The 16,583-nt window shown below is 42.6% G+C and overlaps 2 protein-coding genes across 4 annotated transcripts in view; one reads left to right on the top strand and one right to left on the bottom strand.

Annotated features, from left to right (window-relative positions):
• The window catches only part of LOC126425309 (serine/threonine/tyrosine-interacting protein-like), an 81,983-nt gene extending 78,253 nt beyond the window's left edge, over positions 1–3,730 (bottom strand). The window contains exon 1 of the mRNA XM_050088289.1: positions 3,583–3,730. Coding sequence (XP_049944246.1) covers positions 3,583–3,618 — 36 coding nt within the window. The 5' untranslated portion in view covers positions 3,619–3,730. The remainder of the gene's footprint in view (positions 1–3,582) is intronic.
• A 199-nt stretch (positions 3,731–3,929) lies between these two features.
• The window catches only part of LOC126425308 (ubiquitin carboxyl-terminal hydrolase calypso), a 225,510-nt gene continuing 212,856 nt past the window's right edge, over positions 3,930–16,583 (top strand). For all 3 annotated transcript variants that reach the window (XM_050088288.1, XM_050088287.1, XM_050088286.1), the window contains exons 1-2: positions 3,930–4,113; positions 4,428–4,642. In XM_050088288.1, the coding sequence (XP_049944245.1) occupies positions 4,056–4,113; positions 4,428–4,642 (273 nt within the window). In that variant the 5' untranslated portion in view covers positions 3,930–4,055. The remainder of the gene's footprint in view (positions 4,114–4,427; positions 4,643–16,583) is intronic.

Genomic DNA, 16,583 nt, shown 5'->3' with positions numbered 1-16,583 from the left:
AATCCTCAATGTTAACAAATTTCTCTTCTTCAGAAACGCTTTCCTTGCCATTGCCAGTCTACATTTTATATCCTCTCTACTTCAACCATCATCAGTTATTTTGCTCCACAAATAGCAAAACTCCTTTACTACTTTAAGTGTCTCATTTCCTAATCTAATACCCTCAGAATCACCCGACTTAATTTGACTACATTCCATTATCATCGTTTTGCTTTTGTTGATGTTCATCTTATACCCTCCTTTCATGACACTGTCCATTCCATTCAACTGCTCTTCCAAGTCCTTTGCTGTCTCTGACAGAATTACAACATCATCGGCGAACCTCAAAGTTTTTATTTCTTCTCCATGGATTTTAATATCTACTGCGAACTTTTCTTTTGTTTCCTTTACTGCTTGCCCAATATACAGATTGAATAACATGGGGGATAGGCTACAACCCTGTCTCACTCCCTTCCCAACCAATGCTTCCCTTTCGTGTCCCTCGACTATTATAACTGCCATCTGGTTTCTGTACAAATTGTAAATAGCCTTTTGCTCCCGGTACTTTACCCCTTCCACCTTCAGAATTTGAAAGAGAGTATTCCAGTCAACATTGTCAAAAGCTTTCTCTAAGTCTACAAATGCTAGAAATGTAGGTTTGCCTTTCCTTAATCTAGCTTCTAAGATAAGTCGTAGGGTCAGTATTGCCTCACGTGTTCCAACATTTCTACGGAATCCAATCTGATCTTCCCCGAGGTCGGCTTCTACCAGTTTTTCCATTCGTCTGTAAAGAATTCACGTTAGTATTTTACAGCCGTGGCTTATTAAACTGATAGTTCGGTAATTTTCACATCTGTTAACACCTGCTTTCTTTGGGATTAGAATTATTATATTCTTCTTGAAGTCTGAGGGTATTTCGCCTGTCTCATACATCTTGCTCATCAGATGGTAGACTTTTGTCAGGACTGGCTCTCCCAAGGCCGTCAGTAGTTCTAATGGAATGTTGTCTACTCCCAGGGCCTTATTTCGACAGTCTTTACCATTTCCATTAGCAGCCCGAAACCAGACAGAATCTGCTCCGATCCAAAGCGACACACGTCATTGGTACCGACATGAGCCACCTCCTGCAGTTGGCTGCACCCTGTACTCTTCATGGGATCTGGAAGCACCCTTTCCACACCCGGAATGACTCCCCCCCGGAATGCTCACGGAGTGCACACTGGCTTCCTTTCCCTACTGGACATTGCGGTAATTGCACCATGAATCGAATCCAGGAGGGCAAAGGTGGTGCATTGGTTTTTCATCAGTAGACAGTCTGTAGAAGAAGGTAGCCCATACTGCCTGCTTCATTTTCAATGAATCCTCAGTATTATTTCTGATGGCCATCCCATAATACCGCTGCAGTTCATCAATCATTTTGTCTGTCAGCCTGCCTCTTATGGTTTTACCACCAGAAAGTTTCTTTTCTCTCAAACTTTGTTTCAACTTCCTCGACCTGGTGCCCATACTCTTCCAGAGATGATCTTATAACACAGCAATTCCCAGCCTTCTATGTAAAAAATTACCGATTTTATTAAATCTTGAAGTAACGCACATAAAAATGTTATTATTTTCAACCAGTGTAGATTATATTCACAAAATAAAATAAAATACTTCCCACGTGAGATATAAGTGATACATCATTTTATTTGCAAAATTGCAAATTTTATAATGACATAAAAAATGTGAAAACATGTTTTTTTTCTGTTCTAACACCCCTTAATTTCGTTTTCAAATGTTTCTTTACAAAGGAAAACACAGGAAAATTGCCACAATTTAATCCTTGTACCATTGAAAAGATGAATGAAATAAGTATTTATGTCAGTGGTGTTGTGAAACAGCTGATATTATTAAAACTGAACAAAACTCCAGGCCCCGATACGATCACTGTCAGCTCCTATACTGAATTTGCAGCTGAGTTAACCCCTCTTCCAACTATAATCTACCGTAGATCCCTTGAACAAACAACTGTACCCAGTTCTTGAAAAAAGGCATAGTAGAAAGGATAGTAGAAATGATACACAAAATTACAGTCCAATATACTTGACACTGATTCGTTGTAGGATCTTAGTACATATTCTGAGCTCAAACACAATGAGGTGTCTAACAGAATGACCTCCTAGGTGTCTTTAACAGAATGACCTCCTCAAAGATAACCAGCATGCATTTTAAAAACATCGATCAAGTGAAATCGAGCTCTCTCTTTCCTCACATAACATAGTGAAAGATCTGAATCAAGGCAACCAGATAGACGCAGTATTTCTCGATTTCCGAAAAGCATTTGACTCACAGTAAGTATCACACTTATTGTCAAAAGTATGATCATATGAGGTATCAAGTGAAATTTGTAACTGAATTGAGGATTCTTTGGTAGAGAGGAAAAAGGATGTTATCTCAGATGGAGAGTCATCGTCTAATGTAGAAGAAACTTTGGGTGTGCTGCAGGGAAATGTGTTGGGAAGCTTGCTCTTCATGTTGTATGTTAATGACCTTGCAGTCAATATTAATAGTAAAATCAGGATTTTAGTAGATGACGCAATTATCTAGAATGAAGTGTTATCTTTGAGAAGCTGCAGAAAGTTGCAATCAGATCTTGATAAGTTTTTGACACTTTGCAGAGACCAGCATCTTGTTCTAAATATTCAGAAATTTACAACTTTGCACGTCACAAAATGAAAAAAAATGTAGTATCCTACGACTATAATGACAATGAGTCACTGTTGGAATCAGTTAACTCTTACAAATACCTGGGTGTAACACTAGGTTGGGATATGAAATGAAATAATAAAGGTTCAGTTGTGGGTAAAGCAGTTGGTATACTTTGGTATATTGGTAGAAAACGGGGAGAGTGCAATCAGTCTACAAAAGAGATTGCTTACAAATCACTTGTGAAACCAGTTCTAGAATATTGCTGAAGTGTTTGGGACGTGTATCACAGAGGGCTAACAGAAGATATTGAACATATGCGGAGAACGGCAGCACAGATGGTCACTGTTTGTTTAATCTGTGGGTGACTATCACAGAGATATTTAAGGGAGTAAACTGGCACTCTCTTGAAGACAGATGTAAACTATTCTGAGAAAATCTCTTAAAGTTTCTAGAACCGGTTTTAACTGATAACTCTAGGAATATACTACAGCCCCCTACAGTGGTATTCAATCGATCATTCTTCTCGCGCGCCATACGTAAATGGAACAAGGAGAAACTCTAATAACTGGTATAATGGGACGTATCCTCTGCCACTTCCCTCACTATGGTTTGCTGAGTACAGATGTTGATGTAAGAAAGGGAGGGAGGGAGGGGGGGGGGGGGGCGTGTTCCAATGTCACATTCTATTACAATACGGAACAGACGGCTGGACTGCATAAACAGCAACTCTATTACAGCTTAAATTTAAACATTACACATTTTCATTCTGTTTTGTGTTCTTGTCACTAATGTTTGTGTTGTATAAACAAACTTTGCGCAACTTTACAGCATGTTCGGTTCATAAACAAAAGGGAAATCTGTTTCAATTATGGCTGTTCTAAACGGAAATTTTTCAAGCAATATTTACGTACGTACCCATTCTTCGATAATCGGCTGATTCCCAACGTCCATCGTTCCCTCACATTAAGCAACAAGCCACGAAAGTCAAATTCTTAATTTAATACATACGTTACACATATTTCCCATTAGAATTATCTGGACTCAGAGATACAACTCTGCAAAGATAATCGTAGTGGCAATTAACCGTTAAGTCCCCCAAAAAAGTTTCAGGGAAGCCAGACGATAATTAATAATAACAATTCGTTTTAAATGTAGCACAAATTCGTAAAACAAAACTGTACAACAAAGCCATAATACAATTTTTTAAAATATATGCGCAATATGACGCAGTTGTATGTTGGGCATTGTTGGCTAATCTTTGCTGATACGTAGAACGCGTAGGAGACGGTCAAAGGATGAAAAATATGTATTTTAACCCAGTTTATTACTGTAAGAGAATTAAAATAAAATGGAAGTAATGTAAAACGACGTGTGTTAACTTGACAAGGATGCCAGTAGATATAAACAGATTGACTGAAGGGTGGCTGGAACTGGAAAGTGACCCCGGTAAGGTTGTGTTTACGTTGTCAAATGTTTACTATTACAAGCGTTCTGTGTGTTGCTGTCGGTTTGTTTAGCTTCTGAATATGTAATCAGGTGAATGACAGGACCTAGATGTTGTGTTAATCGTTCCTGTCATCAAACGTAAAGTTTTCTAGCTTTATGAATAAGTGTATTTACGTCCATAACATTCTATTTTGTTGGTAATGCCAATTTTCCCCCAGACCCATTCAGACTTATGGTTTAGTTTGGCAAACACAGTCATAATTGTCGTAATTAGTGTGTTGTTAACAATTTCTTTTATTGTTTTATCTTCACAGGATTGTTTACACTACTTTTGGAAGACTTTGGAGTAAAAGGAGTACAAGTTGAGGAGATTTATGATTTGCAGAAGTCGCTCGAAGGCCCTGTATATGGTTTTATATTTTTGTTTCGATGGATTGAAGAACGTCGTTCACGGAGAAAAATTGTTGATGAGATAGACAGCTTTGTCAAGGATGAAGAAGTTGTCAACAACATATTCTTTGCACAACAGGTATGTTAGTATGATTCATTATAAGCAATCACACACAACTTGTGCTTTTGGCTGCCTGCAACCGTTAGGCCTATTGTAGTATTTAGTTTTCTTCCACCACATCACCAATTGAAGACGACATATTTTTTGTTTTTGTGGATTATTTGTAATATTTTAGCTTTTATCACAGGTTGCCCCCTTTCTTTGGTCGGTCGCATAAACTTCTTCAAATAACATATGTAAATTTGACACAGTTTGTAGGCATAAATTTTTCTTTAGCCAATATCTGATGATATGGTATGTTCACTGGTTAGGCATTAAGAAAGATGATGAATGGTATGTTTAACTATAATGCGATTTGCCTTACTCCCCAAAAAGTCTACAGTTATATCTGTACATCTTCAGCTTTGTGCATAATCTGAAAACCACTGTGAAGTGCAGGAAATAAGTTACTTAGCATCATCACACATACTAGGGTTTCTTTTCCCAGTCCAGTATCATTGGGAGTGCATGAAGAATTACTGCTTAAATTCCTCTGCACCTACTAATCTATTCATCATGGTCCTTACTATTAAATGGAAAAAAGATTGAGCTTTTCATTTGATGGTCGTACTGGTACAGACTGCACTTGGACCTGGTACATGATTGAGGACTCTAGTTTTCCATTGCACTTATGGCACTCTCTACACCTTTTCTTTGATGAATGCATGGCCCCATTGCTTACTTCAACCTTCCACCACTTTTCCTAATTTTTCGGAAATGTAGATCATGCAGGGAAGCTCACTCAGTGCGGTATACGTTCCACCTTTGTGTCTCACCTTAGCACCCTTTCTTTCCAATAGAGAAGTACGCTGAAAACCTAGCATGGTAGACATCCTGTTGTGGAGAGACCCGTCATGATTTTCCATCATGACCTCCTCTTGCAGTCTGACAGTGAGCTTTGTGCCAGCTTGGAGTGTCGGGGTGTGCACTTTGTCATGTCCGTAGGGGGCCAAAAGACAGTAGGGTTGCTGTCAGGCCTTCATCTTGGCCTCTGAGGGCAATTTTTTGGCTAAAAAAAGTCAAGGTGATTGTATACCACTGTGACGAGAAACAGTGTGTTTCCCCCCATGTGGCACATCAGATGTGTGAAATTCAGGCATGTCTTTATGTTTATGTTGCAGTACCAGCCTATAATATACTGATTGTGGGCAATTATTGCAAGTGAATCTTCCTTGCACCAAATATGCTGGGTTGTTGGGTGGAGCTTGCACATATGTCCTGGTAGCAGCACATAATGTACCTCCTTGGTTGCTTCACACCTTCACAGTGTACCGACTGCATGATTCTCCGGTGGAACTGTAGTGGTTTTTTCCATCTCCTGGTTGAGTTACATCATGAACATATTATCTGCATTGATTTCTCATCTCTCCCATATCTCCTAATCTTGGGTGACTTCAATGCCTATTATCCTATATGGGTGGAACCTCAATTGCTGGCCACGGTAAAAACATTTAAAACTTACTGGCAGATCTCTACCTCTGTCTCTTGAATACTGGTGCCCCCTACACTTTAGTGTGGCACATCGAACTTTATCGGCCATTAATCTTTCTATTTGCAGCTCTGGTCTTCTTCCATCCATCCACAAGAAAGTCCACGATGACCTGTGTGGTAGTGACTACTTCCCGATCTTCCTGTCCCTCCCTCAGTGTCGCTCTCCTAGCCCTAGGTGGGCTCTTAACATTGCCGATTTTGGATCCTTTCATCACCACTGTCATTCTTAACTGCCTGCTACGTGGAGGTATTGATGCGGCTGTTCAGAGTGCAACTGCAGCCGACTTAGTGGTTCCCTGTTGTTCGGGATTCCCCCCCCCCCTTCCTCAGTAGATAATACCTTGGCGGACCTCAGTAACCACCAAGGCCTTAGAGATCACAGGCGGGCTCTTCAATGCCATACTGAGTAAAGTAGCGCAGTGGTTAGCAGACTGAACTTGCATTCAGGAAGATGACAGTTCAAACCCGCAACTATCCAGCCTTTCTTCCCCATCCTTGACACAAACAGAGCTTGTGCTCCACCTGTAATGACCTTTACGTCAACAGGACATTGAACCCAATATTCCTTCCTCCCAAAGCTGTAAGTGGCATCTGCCGATGGAGCACCTCATTGCCTTTAAACAGCTTTGTGCTCTGGTCTGCCACTTAATAAAAGAATGGAAGCAATAATGCTGGGAACAGTACATGCATTGTGCTCCAGCCTCTGCACCTGAGAATTATCGACCTTTCGTACCTGTGCTCAAACAGTGGATGGAGCAAATCCACTTATGTCTCACCACACAGCACTTGGAGCTCTGTAATGCTCCATTCAGTGAGTGGGAATTATTCATAGCCCTTTGATCTGATGCAGCCCCAGGGCCACACCGCATCAACAACCAAATGCTCAAACACTTATCGATGGATTGTCAATCTCACCTCCTTACCATCTTCAAAAACGTAGCTGGGGCAAGGGTGAATTCTCATCTCAGTGGCGAGATAACATCATCATTCTGGTGCTGAAACCGGGTAAGCATCCTGTAGAGGTGGATAGCTGTTGCCCAATTAGTTTCACCGAAATTCTCTGTAAGTTGCTCAAGCGTTTGGTGAGCCATCGGCTCTGTTGGCTCCTTGATTCTTGGGGTGTTCTGGCCCCCTCCCAGGGCAGTTTTTGCCAAGACTGTTTCTCAGCTGATAATTTGATTTGGTTGGAGTCCGGTATCTGGACAGCTTTTGACTAGATGTTAGTACCTTATTGCTTATTTCTTTGACCTTCGGGTACCGGCTTCTGATTTTGGTTCAGAAGTTCTTATCGCATGGTACTTTCTTGATCAAGTTAAGTCTGTGCTTTCCAGAGTACATTCACCACGCTTCCCCCGTATGCAAGAGAATGGGGTCGTGCAGGGCTCCGTTTTGAGCCTCCCTTTCTTTTTAGTGGTTATCAGCAATCTTAACATCATCTGTGGGGTCTTCGGTATCCTGCTCTTGGTATGCCAACAATTTTTGTTTTTAATGTTGCTTCTCTAGTGTGGGTTTTGCTGAACACTACACCGTTTGAAAGATGCAGTCGTGGGCCCCCATCTGTGGCTTTCAGTTTTCAGCTGCCAAGTGGCATGCACTGTTGACCTCTTACTGTTGACCTCTTACTATTTGTCCACAACCAGTCCTTTACCTTGACAACAAATTACTAGTAATTAATGTGGTGGGCCCTTATCGTGTTTGCGATTGGTCTTCGATGTCTAGTTGACGTGGCTTCCCCACCTTTGCCGACTTAGCAAATGTTGCCGACTTAGCAAATGTTGCCGACTTAGCAAATGTTGCCGACTTAGCAAATGTTGCCGACTTAAGCAAATGTTGCCGACTTAAGCAAATGTGCTCACTTAATACACTTCTGTGCCTCAGTAACACCAGCTGGGGTGCACACCGCACTACACTTCTTCAATTTTACAGAGCCCTGATCCTGCCCTGCCTTCATTGTGGGACTCTGGCAAGTGGTTTGGCATCACCCTCACCATTGCAATCACTGGATCTGATACACCACTCTTGGGTCCGAGTTGCAACAGGAGCCTCTCAAAAGAGCCCTGTGGACAGCCTACTCACAAGGCTCTGGTTCCTCCACTACAGATTGTGTGCTGACAACTACTATGCAGTTATGCTCCACACATTCACAGCTCCCCTAACCATCTAATCTACTGTGTTCGTTTTGCTAATAGGGATATCCACCTATCACAACAAAGACCCAGAACTGGGGGTCACAACGAAGTTGACTCCAATGTCTCTGGTCTGAACTTCAACTTCCCCCCACCGTCACCTCTTGTCAGGAAGCAACTGAATACTCCCCCACGGTGTGCACCCCGACCTCAGATCAGTCTCGATTTATTCTTCGGATCTAAAGATTCAGCTGAGCCCACGGGTTTTTGTTGCCTATTGCCGGCTGTCCTCGATGTATTGCCGTGTCGGGAACTGGTATAGTCTGACGGCTCGACGGTCTGTGGGCGAATCGGTTTGGCCTACACACGTGCGTGGTGCAGTGAACTACTGGATGCACTGTCTTCACTGCAGAATCAGTGGCTATCGAACGGCCTTTATCTGTGCTCGTTCTTGTGCTAGTGAGGTGATTCCGACCTGCAGCAACTCCCTGAGCAGTCTTCAGTCTGTAGACCAGTTCCATCGAGGTGGACGGCCGGTGTTCCTCGTTCGTATCCCTGGACGTGTCGGTATCTCAGGGAATGATCGTGCTGAACGGTCGGCAAAGTTGGCTACCGGGATACCACTTGTAAAATGGGGTCTCAGAACTGGACCTCCACTTGACCCCGAACCGTCAGTTGTCGGAGGTCTGGATCTCGGAACGGTTCGCCCCTATTCCCCGAACAAACTGAAGGCAGTAAGGGATACCACAACTACACGGCAGTCTTTCCTTCGCACTTCTCACAGGGAATCTACTGTCCCTCGTCAGCTACGCATTGGCCGCAGTTGGCTGACCGACAGCTGCATTCTCCGACGTGAGGATCCACGTTACTGCTGAGATGGTGCCCAGGACCCACCTTACTGCCGATATGCCTGCCTGACAGTGGCCCACATCCTACTAGACTGCCCAACTTTGGTTGCTTTGCAGTGATACCTTAAACTTCCTGACGTGCTATCTGTGAGCACCAGAGCAGCTGACCCCGTCTTACAGTTCATCCGTGAATGTGGTTTCTACTCGTCTGTGTGAGTTGCCACATGTGGCCTCATTGACAGCATGAGAGGTCGGAGGGGATCCCTCGACGCTCTGGCCCGGGGGACCCACGGTGGTCCTAGTTCAGTGGTCTGGCGTGGCTCCTATGTTTCCCATCTTTTTATTCTCTGTATTCTTCGATATTAGCCTTTTTTAACGTTTTGTCCTTCCTAAAATTCTATAGTGGAGTAACGGAGGGCAGGGTAGTGCTGGCCCGATGTAGGGGGGTGCATCTCCTACCTCGTACCCTGCCCTGGGGACCTCCAACTGCATTCTGTGCGGAACATCTCACCCACCTTACTCCCTCTCTCTTCTCTCTCCTACTTCTAGTTGCTTTTCTCTCTGCCTCATTGTATCTCGGTTGCAATCGTCCTTTCCAGGATTAGTCTTTTGTATCCTTCCTCCGAGTATTATTACTAGTTCTATATGTATGGGGTGAAGGGATTGATGACCTCACAGTTTGGTCGCTTTAGCTCCAAAAAAACAGAGAACCAACCAGGTTTTATTTCTTCTTTCTAAATTTTAATCCCATTTCCAAATGTCTTTATGGTTTCATTTACTGATGCTTAGTATAAAGATTGGATGTAACTTGGGTAGGCAACAACCTTGTCACACTCCATTCTCAGCTGCTGCTTCTCCTTTGTGTCCTTTGGCTATTGTAATTGCGGTTTGGTGTTGTACCTTTCGATCCGTGTATTTATTGTCACCGTTGTCAGAATTTCAGTGTGTATTCCAGTCAACATTTTCAAAAGTTTCCACTAAATCTACAAATGTTATAAACTTAGGTTTGCCTTTCTTCAGTCTATCTTCTAAGCTACTATAGGATCAGTATTGTCTCAAATTCATTTATTCTTCTTGACACCAAACTAATCTTCAACCATGTTGACTTTTACTATTGCTCCATTTTTCTGTCGATAAATTGTGTTGATATTTTACAACTGTGGCATATTAAAGTTATCTTCTTTATTCATGACAGAAGCTCCAAACAAAATAAATAGTGATGATAGATAATATGAAATGGACAAATTAAGCAACTTGCAATTTATCAACAAAGTAATTAAGACAGGAGGATTTAAGTGTTACACAGGACACAAATGGATATAATCAGATTTTTACATGATACTGTAAAATATTTATACGAGTTGTGACCAGTACATTGATACCATTGTTTGTAGCCAGAACCATTTCCAACCTCATGCATGAACCTGGACAAAGGTGTCACTTCATGAGATGACTATAAGTCTATTCCTCCCTACATTCACATGGCGATGTCAAAGTTAGCGTAAGCAGGGCTATGCGTGAAGTGTTTAGTGAATTCGAAAGTAAAATTCTATGTGCCAACTTGACAGAAAATCCTACGAAGTTCTGGTCTTACGTTAAATCAGTAAGTGGATCGAAACAGCATATTCAGACCCTCTGGGATGGTGATGGCATTGAAACAGAGAATGACACGCGTAAAGCTGAAATACTAAACACCTTTTTCCAAAGCTGTTTCACAGAGGAAGACCACACTGCAGTTCCTTCTCTAAATCCTCGCACAAATGAAAAAATGGCTGACATCAAAAAAAGTGTCCAAGGAATAGAAAAGCAACTGAAATCACTCAACAGAGGAAAGTCCACTGGACCTGACGGGATACCAGTTCTATTCTACTCAGAGTACGCAAAAGAACTTGTCCCCCTTCTAACAGCCGTGTACCGCAAGTCTGTAGAGGAACGGAAGGTTCTAAATGATTGGAAAAGAGCACAGGTAGTCCCAGTTTTCAAGAAGGGTCATCAAGCAGATGTGCAAAACTATAGGCCTATATCTCTCACATCGATATGTTGTAGAATTTTAGAACATGTTTTTTGCTCGTGTATCATGGCATTTCTGGAAACCCAGAATCTGCTCTGTAGGAATCAACATTGATTCTGGAAACAGCGATCGTGTGAGACCCAACTCGCTTTAATTGTTCATGAAACCCAGAAAATATTAGATACAGGCTCCCAGGTAGATGCCATTTTCCTTGACTTCTGGAAGGCGTTCGATACAGTTCCGTACTGTCGCCTGATAAACAAGAGCCTACGGAATATCAGACCAGCTGTGTGGCTGGATTGAAGAGTTTTTAGCAAACAGAACACAGCATGTTGTTCTCAATGGAGAGACGTCTACAGACGTTAAAGTAACCTCTTGCGTACCACAGGGGAGTGTTATGGGACCACTGCTTTTCACAATTCATATAAATGACCTAGTAGATAGTGTCGGAAGTTCCATGTGGCTTTTTGCGGATGATGCTGTAGTATACAGAGAAGTTGCAGCATTAGAAAATTGCAGCAAAATGTAGGAAGATCTGCAGCAGATAGGTACTTGGTGCAGGGAGTGGCAACTGACCCTTAACATAGACAAATGTAATGTATTGCGAATACATAGAAAGAAGGATCCTTTATTGTATGATTATATGATAGCAGAACAAACACTGGTAGCAGTTACTTCTGTAAAATATCTGGGAGTATGTGTACGGAATGATTTGAAGTGGAATGATCATATAAAATTAATTGTTGGTAAGGCGGGTGCCAGGTTGAGATTCATTGGGAGAGTCCTTAGAAAATGTAGTCCATCAAAAATGGAGATGGCTTACAAAACACTCGTTCACCCTTACTTGAGTATTGCTCTATCAGTGTGGGATCTGTACCAGGTCGGGTTGACAGAGGAGATACAGAACATCCAAAGAAGAGCAGCGCGTTTCGTCACATGGTTATTTGGTAAGCGTGATAGCGTTACGGAGATGTTTAGCAAACTCAAGTGGCAGACTCTGCAAGAGAGGCGCTCTGCATCACGGTGTAGCTTGCTCGCCAGGTTTCGAGAGGGTGCGTTTCTGGATGAGGTATCAAATATATTGCTTCCTCTTACTTATACCTCCTGAGGAGATCACAAATGTAAAATTAGAGAGATTCGAGTGCACTCGGAGGCTTTCCAGCAGTCGTTTCTTCCCGCGAACTGTACGCGATTGGAACAGGAAAGGGAGGTAATGGCAGTGGCACGTAAAGTGCCCACCGCCACACACCGTTGGGTGGCTTGCAGAGTATAAATGTAGATGTAGATGGTGAGTAGACTGATCTGTAGCATAGCGCAAGGTCTAGGTTAAGTTGGAAAGTGATAATTTGTGTATGAGTTGTCAAAGCCAACAAAAGTAAAGTAGAATATCTCGTTGTGGAAACTGATTGACCAGTAGCAAAGATTAACGTTTACGTCTGTGCCATGTTGAAAAATGCAGAGGGGTCCCATAGTTCAACCCAGGCTTCTCTTGCATCTGAATGAAGTGGAGCATTTCTTGGACTTCAGCCCAGTTGATGGTGACTGATGTTCACGTAGGGGATGGGCTGAGAAGTTACAAACTGTTTGTGCCTCTATATTAGCAGCCACTTCGCACTTGATATTGGGTGGCGCTATGCCTCCAAGAGAATACAACTTCTGTATAGGCTTTGGTTTTGAACCGCCTGTGATTAGACTGCAGCTTTCATTCATGGCAGTTTTGATGCCCCCCCCCCCCCCTCACCCCCACTAGTTTTTTTTTTTTTAGAAGATGTGTGCCACACAGAAATAGCCCATTCAGCAGCAGATCAGCAGAACGCTAGGGTGGATGTCATTGCCTGAGGTTGGACATCTTGTCCGGATCATTTTACCGTACGGGTCTGAAAGCATTTTCAGAGCATTAGTGATGTTTTGTTCCACAGTTCTGGAAGTTTTTACTCTGTGTTGCCGGTACAAAGTTGACCACGTATAGGACTCTTTCTGTGAGGTGGGAGTGGTTGGTCATTGGTACGTATTTTCAACATTGTTGGTACCAGAACACTGCTTCGCAGAAGACTGTTCTTCCATATTCTCCACATATTCTTGCTGGCCTGGAAATTTGGTTCTGCAGCAGGTGGCATTGATTTGTGTAAGCTCGAAGATGGTAAGTGTTCCTTTAAACTATCTGATCTCGTATAATGTCACATGTCAGACAGAGCACCAGACATCACTCCAGTAGTATCACCACATTGAAATAATCTTCTATGTGCTGTGTCAGATTAAGACTCTGTGTACACCGGTGGTTCTGTGGTCGGTGGACGCACTGGGTTCGCTTTCATTCACGGCGATTACATTGAGCAGCATTCCCTGCCTTGTGGGAGCAGTGTTTTCACTGTGGAGCTGGTTGCTCTTTATCGTGCACTCGCTCACCTTTCCTCCTGCCCTGGGGAGTCATTTGTCATATGCAGTGACTCCCTGAGTGGATTGCAAGCACTCGACCAGTGTTTTTCTCAGGACCCTTCGGTGTGCGGCATTCGAGATGCTGTTTTTGCGATTGTGGTTGTTCAGTGACGTTTGTGTGGACCCCGGGCCACATCGGCATTCCAGGCAGGAAACAAACGTGTCGATCGGTTGGCCAAGCAGGCCACCACTTCGCTACCCCTGGAGCTTGGTCTCGTGGAAAGAGACCTCCGGTCAGCCCTACATCGCAAGTCCACGATGTCTGGAGCTCTGAATGGTCTATCTTGAACACGCCAAATAAGCTCCGCATGGTCAAGTCGTCCACGACCGTATGGAACTCATCCTTGAGGGGCACACATAGGGACTCAGTTGTTCTCTGTCGTCTCTGAATTGGACTACGCGGTTGACCCACAGCTATCTCCTTCGTTGTGAGAACCCACCCAAGTGTCGCTGTGATGCAGGGCTGACAGGGGTCCATCTTCTGATGGACTGCACTCTTTTAGCCGCCTTGCGGCAGTCCTTTAATTTACCAGATGCACTTCCTTTAATTCTCGGTGACGATGCCTCTATAGCTGACTCAGTTTTACATTTTACCCGTGCAGCTCCGTTTTATCACTCACTCTAGTGTGGGTACTCTCACATGATTTCTAAGGCTACACCCACTCCAGCGACTTTTAATTGTGACGTGGATACCAAAATAGTTTCTTTTATAGTAACAAGTTATGTTGATACCTCTATCAATGCTTTCCAGCTGGAGGTTCTTCGTTTGTAGTTGAGTGGTTGACCTTTTACCTGATCCATCAACCACTGTAGTCTGTTTTACTCTAGTCAACTATTTGCTCTGCTCCTTTTAAGTGTCCTGTATGATGAGATAAAAGAAATTATTCAGGTAGTGAAGGGACATCAAAATTTAATAGTCATGGGTGACTGGAATTCGACAGTAGGAAAAGGAAGAGAAGGAAATGTAGTAGGTGAATATGGATTGGGGCTAAGAAGTGAAACAGGAAGCCGCCTGGTAGAATTTTGCACAGAGCATAACTTAATCATAGCTAACACTTGGTTCAAGAATCATAAAAGAAGGTTGTATACATGGAAGAACCTTGGGGATACTAAAAGGTTTCAGATAGATTATATAATGGTAAGATAGAGATTTAGGAACCAGGTTTTAAATTGTAAGACATTTCCAGGGGCAGATGTGGACTCTGGCCACAATCTATTGGTTATGACCTGTAGATTAAAACTGAAGAAACTGCAAAAAGGTGGTAATTTAAGGAGATGGGACCTGGATAAACTGAAAGAACCAGAGGTTGTACAGCGTTTCAGGAAGAGCATAAGGGAACAATTGACAGGAATGGGGGAAAGAAATACAGTAGAAGAAGAATGGGTAGCTTTGAGAGATGAAGTAGTGAAGGCAGCAGAGGACCTAGTAGGTAAAAAGACGAGGGCAAGTAGAAATCCTTGGGTAACAGAAGAAATACTGAATTTAATTGATGAAGGAGAAAATATAAAAATGCTGTAAATGAAGCAGGCAAAAAGGAATACAAACGTCTCAGAAACAATATCGACAGGAAGTGCAAAATGGCTAAGCAAGGATGGCTAGAGGACAAACGTAAGGATGTAGAGGGTTGTCTCACTAGGGGTAAGATAGATACTGCCTACAGGAAAATTAAAGAAACCTTTGGAGAACAGAGAACTACTAGTATGAAAATGAAGAGCTCAGATGGAAACCCAGTTCTAAGCAAAGAAGCGAAAGCAGAAAAGTGGAAGGAATATATAGAGGGTCTATACAGGGGTGATGTTCTTGAGGACAATATTATGGAAATGGAAGAGGATGTAGATGAAGATGAAGATGAAATGGGAGATATGATACTGTGTGAAGAGTTTGACAGAGCACTGAAAGACCTAAGGCGAAACAAGGCCTCGGGGGTAGACAACATTCCAGTAGAACTACTGACAGCCTTGGGAAAGCCAGTCCTGACAAAAGTCTACCATCTGGTGAGCAAGATGTATGAGACAGGCCAAATTTCCTCAGACTTCAAGAAGAATATAATGATTCCTATCCCATGAAAGCAGGTGTTGACAGATGTGAAAATTGCCGAACTATCAGTTTAATAAGTCACAGCTGCAAAATACTAACGCAAATTCTATACAGACGAATGGAAAAACTGGTAGAAGCCGACCTCGGGGTAGATCAGTTTGGATTCCGTAGAAATGTTGGAACTCGTGAGGCAATACTGACCCTACGACTTATCTTACAAGAAAGATTAAGGAAAGGCAAACCTACGTTTCCAGCATTTGTAGACTTAGAGAAAGCTTTTGACAATCGTGATTGGAATACTCTCTTTCAAATTATGGAGGTGGCAGGGGTGAAATACGGGGAGCGTAAGGCTATTTACAATTTGTACAAAAAGCAGATGGCAGTTATAAGAGTCGAGGGACATGAAAGGGAAGCAGTGGTTGGGAAAGGGGTGAGACAGGGTTGTAGCCTATCCCCGATGCTATTCAATCTGTATATTGAGCAAGCAGTAAAGGAAACAAAAGAAAAGTTCGCAGTAGGTGTTAAAATCCATGGAGGAGAAATAAAAACTTTGAGGTTCGCCAATGACATTGTAATTCTGTCAGATACAGCAAAGGACTTGGAAGAGCAGTTGAACGGAATGGGCAGTGTCTTGAAAGGAGGGTATAAGATGAACATCAACAAAAGCAAAACGAGGATAATGGAATGTAGTCGAATTAAGTCGGGTGATGCCGAGGGAATTAGATTAGGAAATGAGACACTTAAAGTAGTGAATGAGTTTTGCTATTTGGTGAGCAAAATAACTGATGATGGTCGAAGTAGAGAAGATATAAAATGTAGACTGGCAATGGCAAGGAAAGCGTTTCTGAAGAAGAGAAATTTTTTAACATCGAGTATAGAGTTAAGTGTCAGGAAGTCGTTTCTGAAAGTATTTGTACAGAGTGTAGCCATGTATGGAAGTGAAACATGGACGATAAATAGTTTAGACAAG

Source organism: Schistocerca serialis, chromosome 10 (assembly GCF_023864345.2).
Source record: "Schistocerca serialis cubense isolate TAMUIC-IGC-003099 chromosome 10, iqSchSeri2.2, whole genome shotgun sequence".
In the NCBI taxonomy this organism is placed as follows: Eukaryota; Metazoa; Arthropoda; class Insecta; order Orthoptera; family Acrididae; genus Schistocerca; species Schistocerca serialis.
This window is presented reverse-complemented; position numbering and strand designations above follow the sequence as displayed.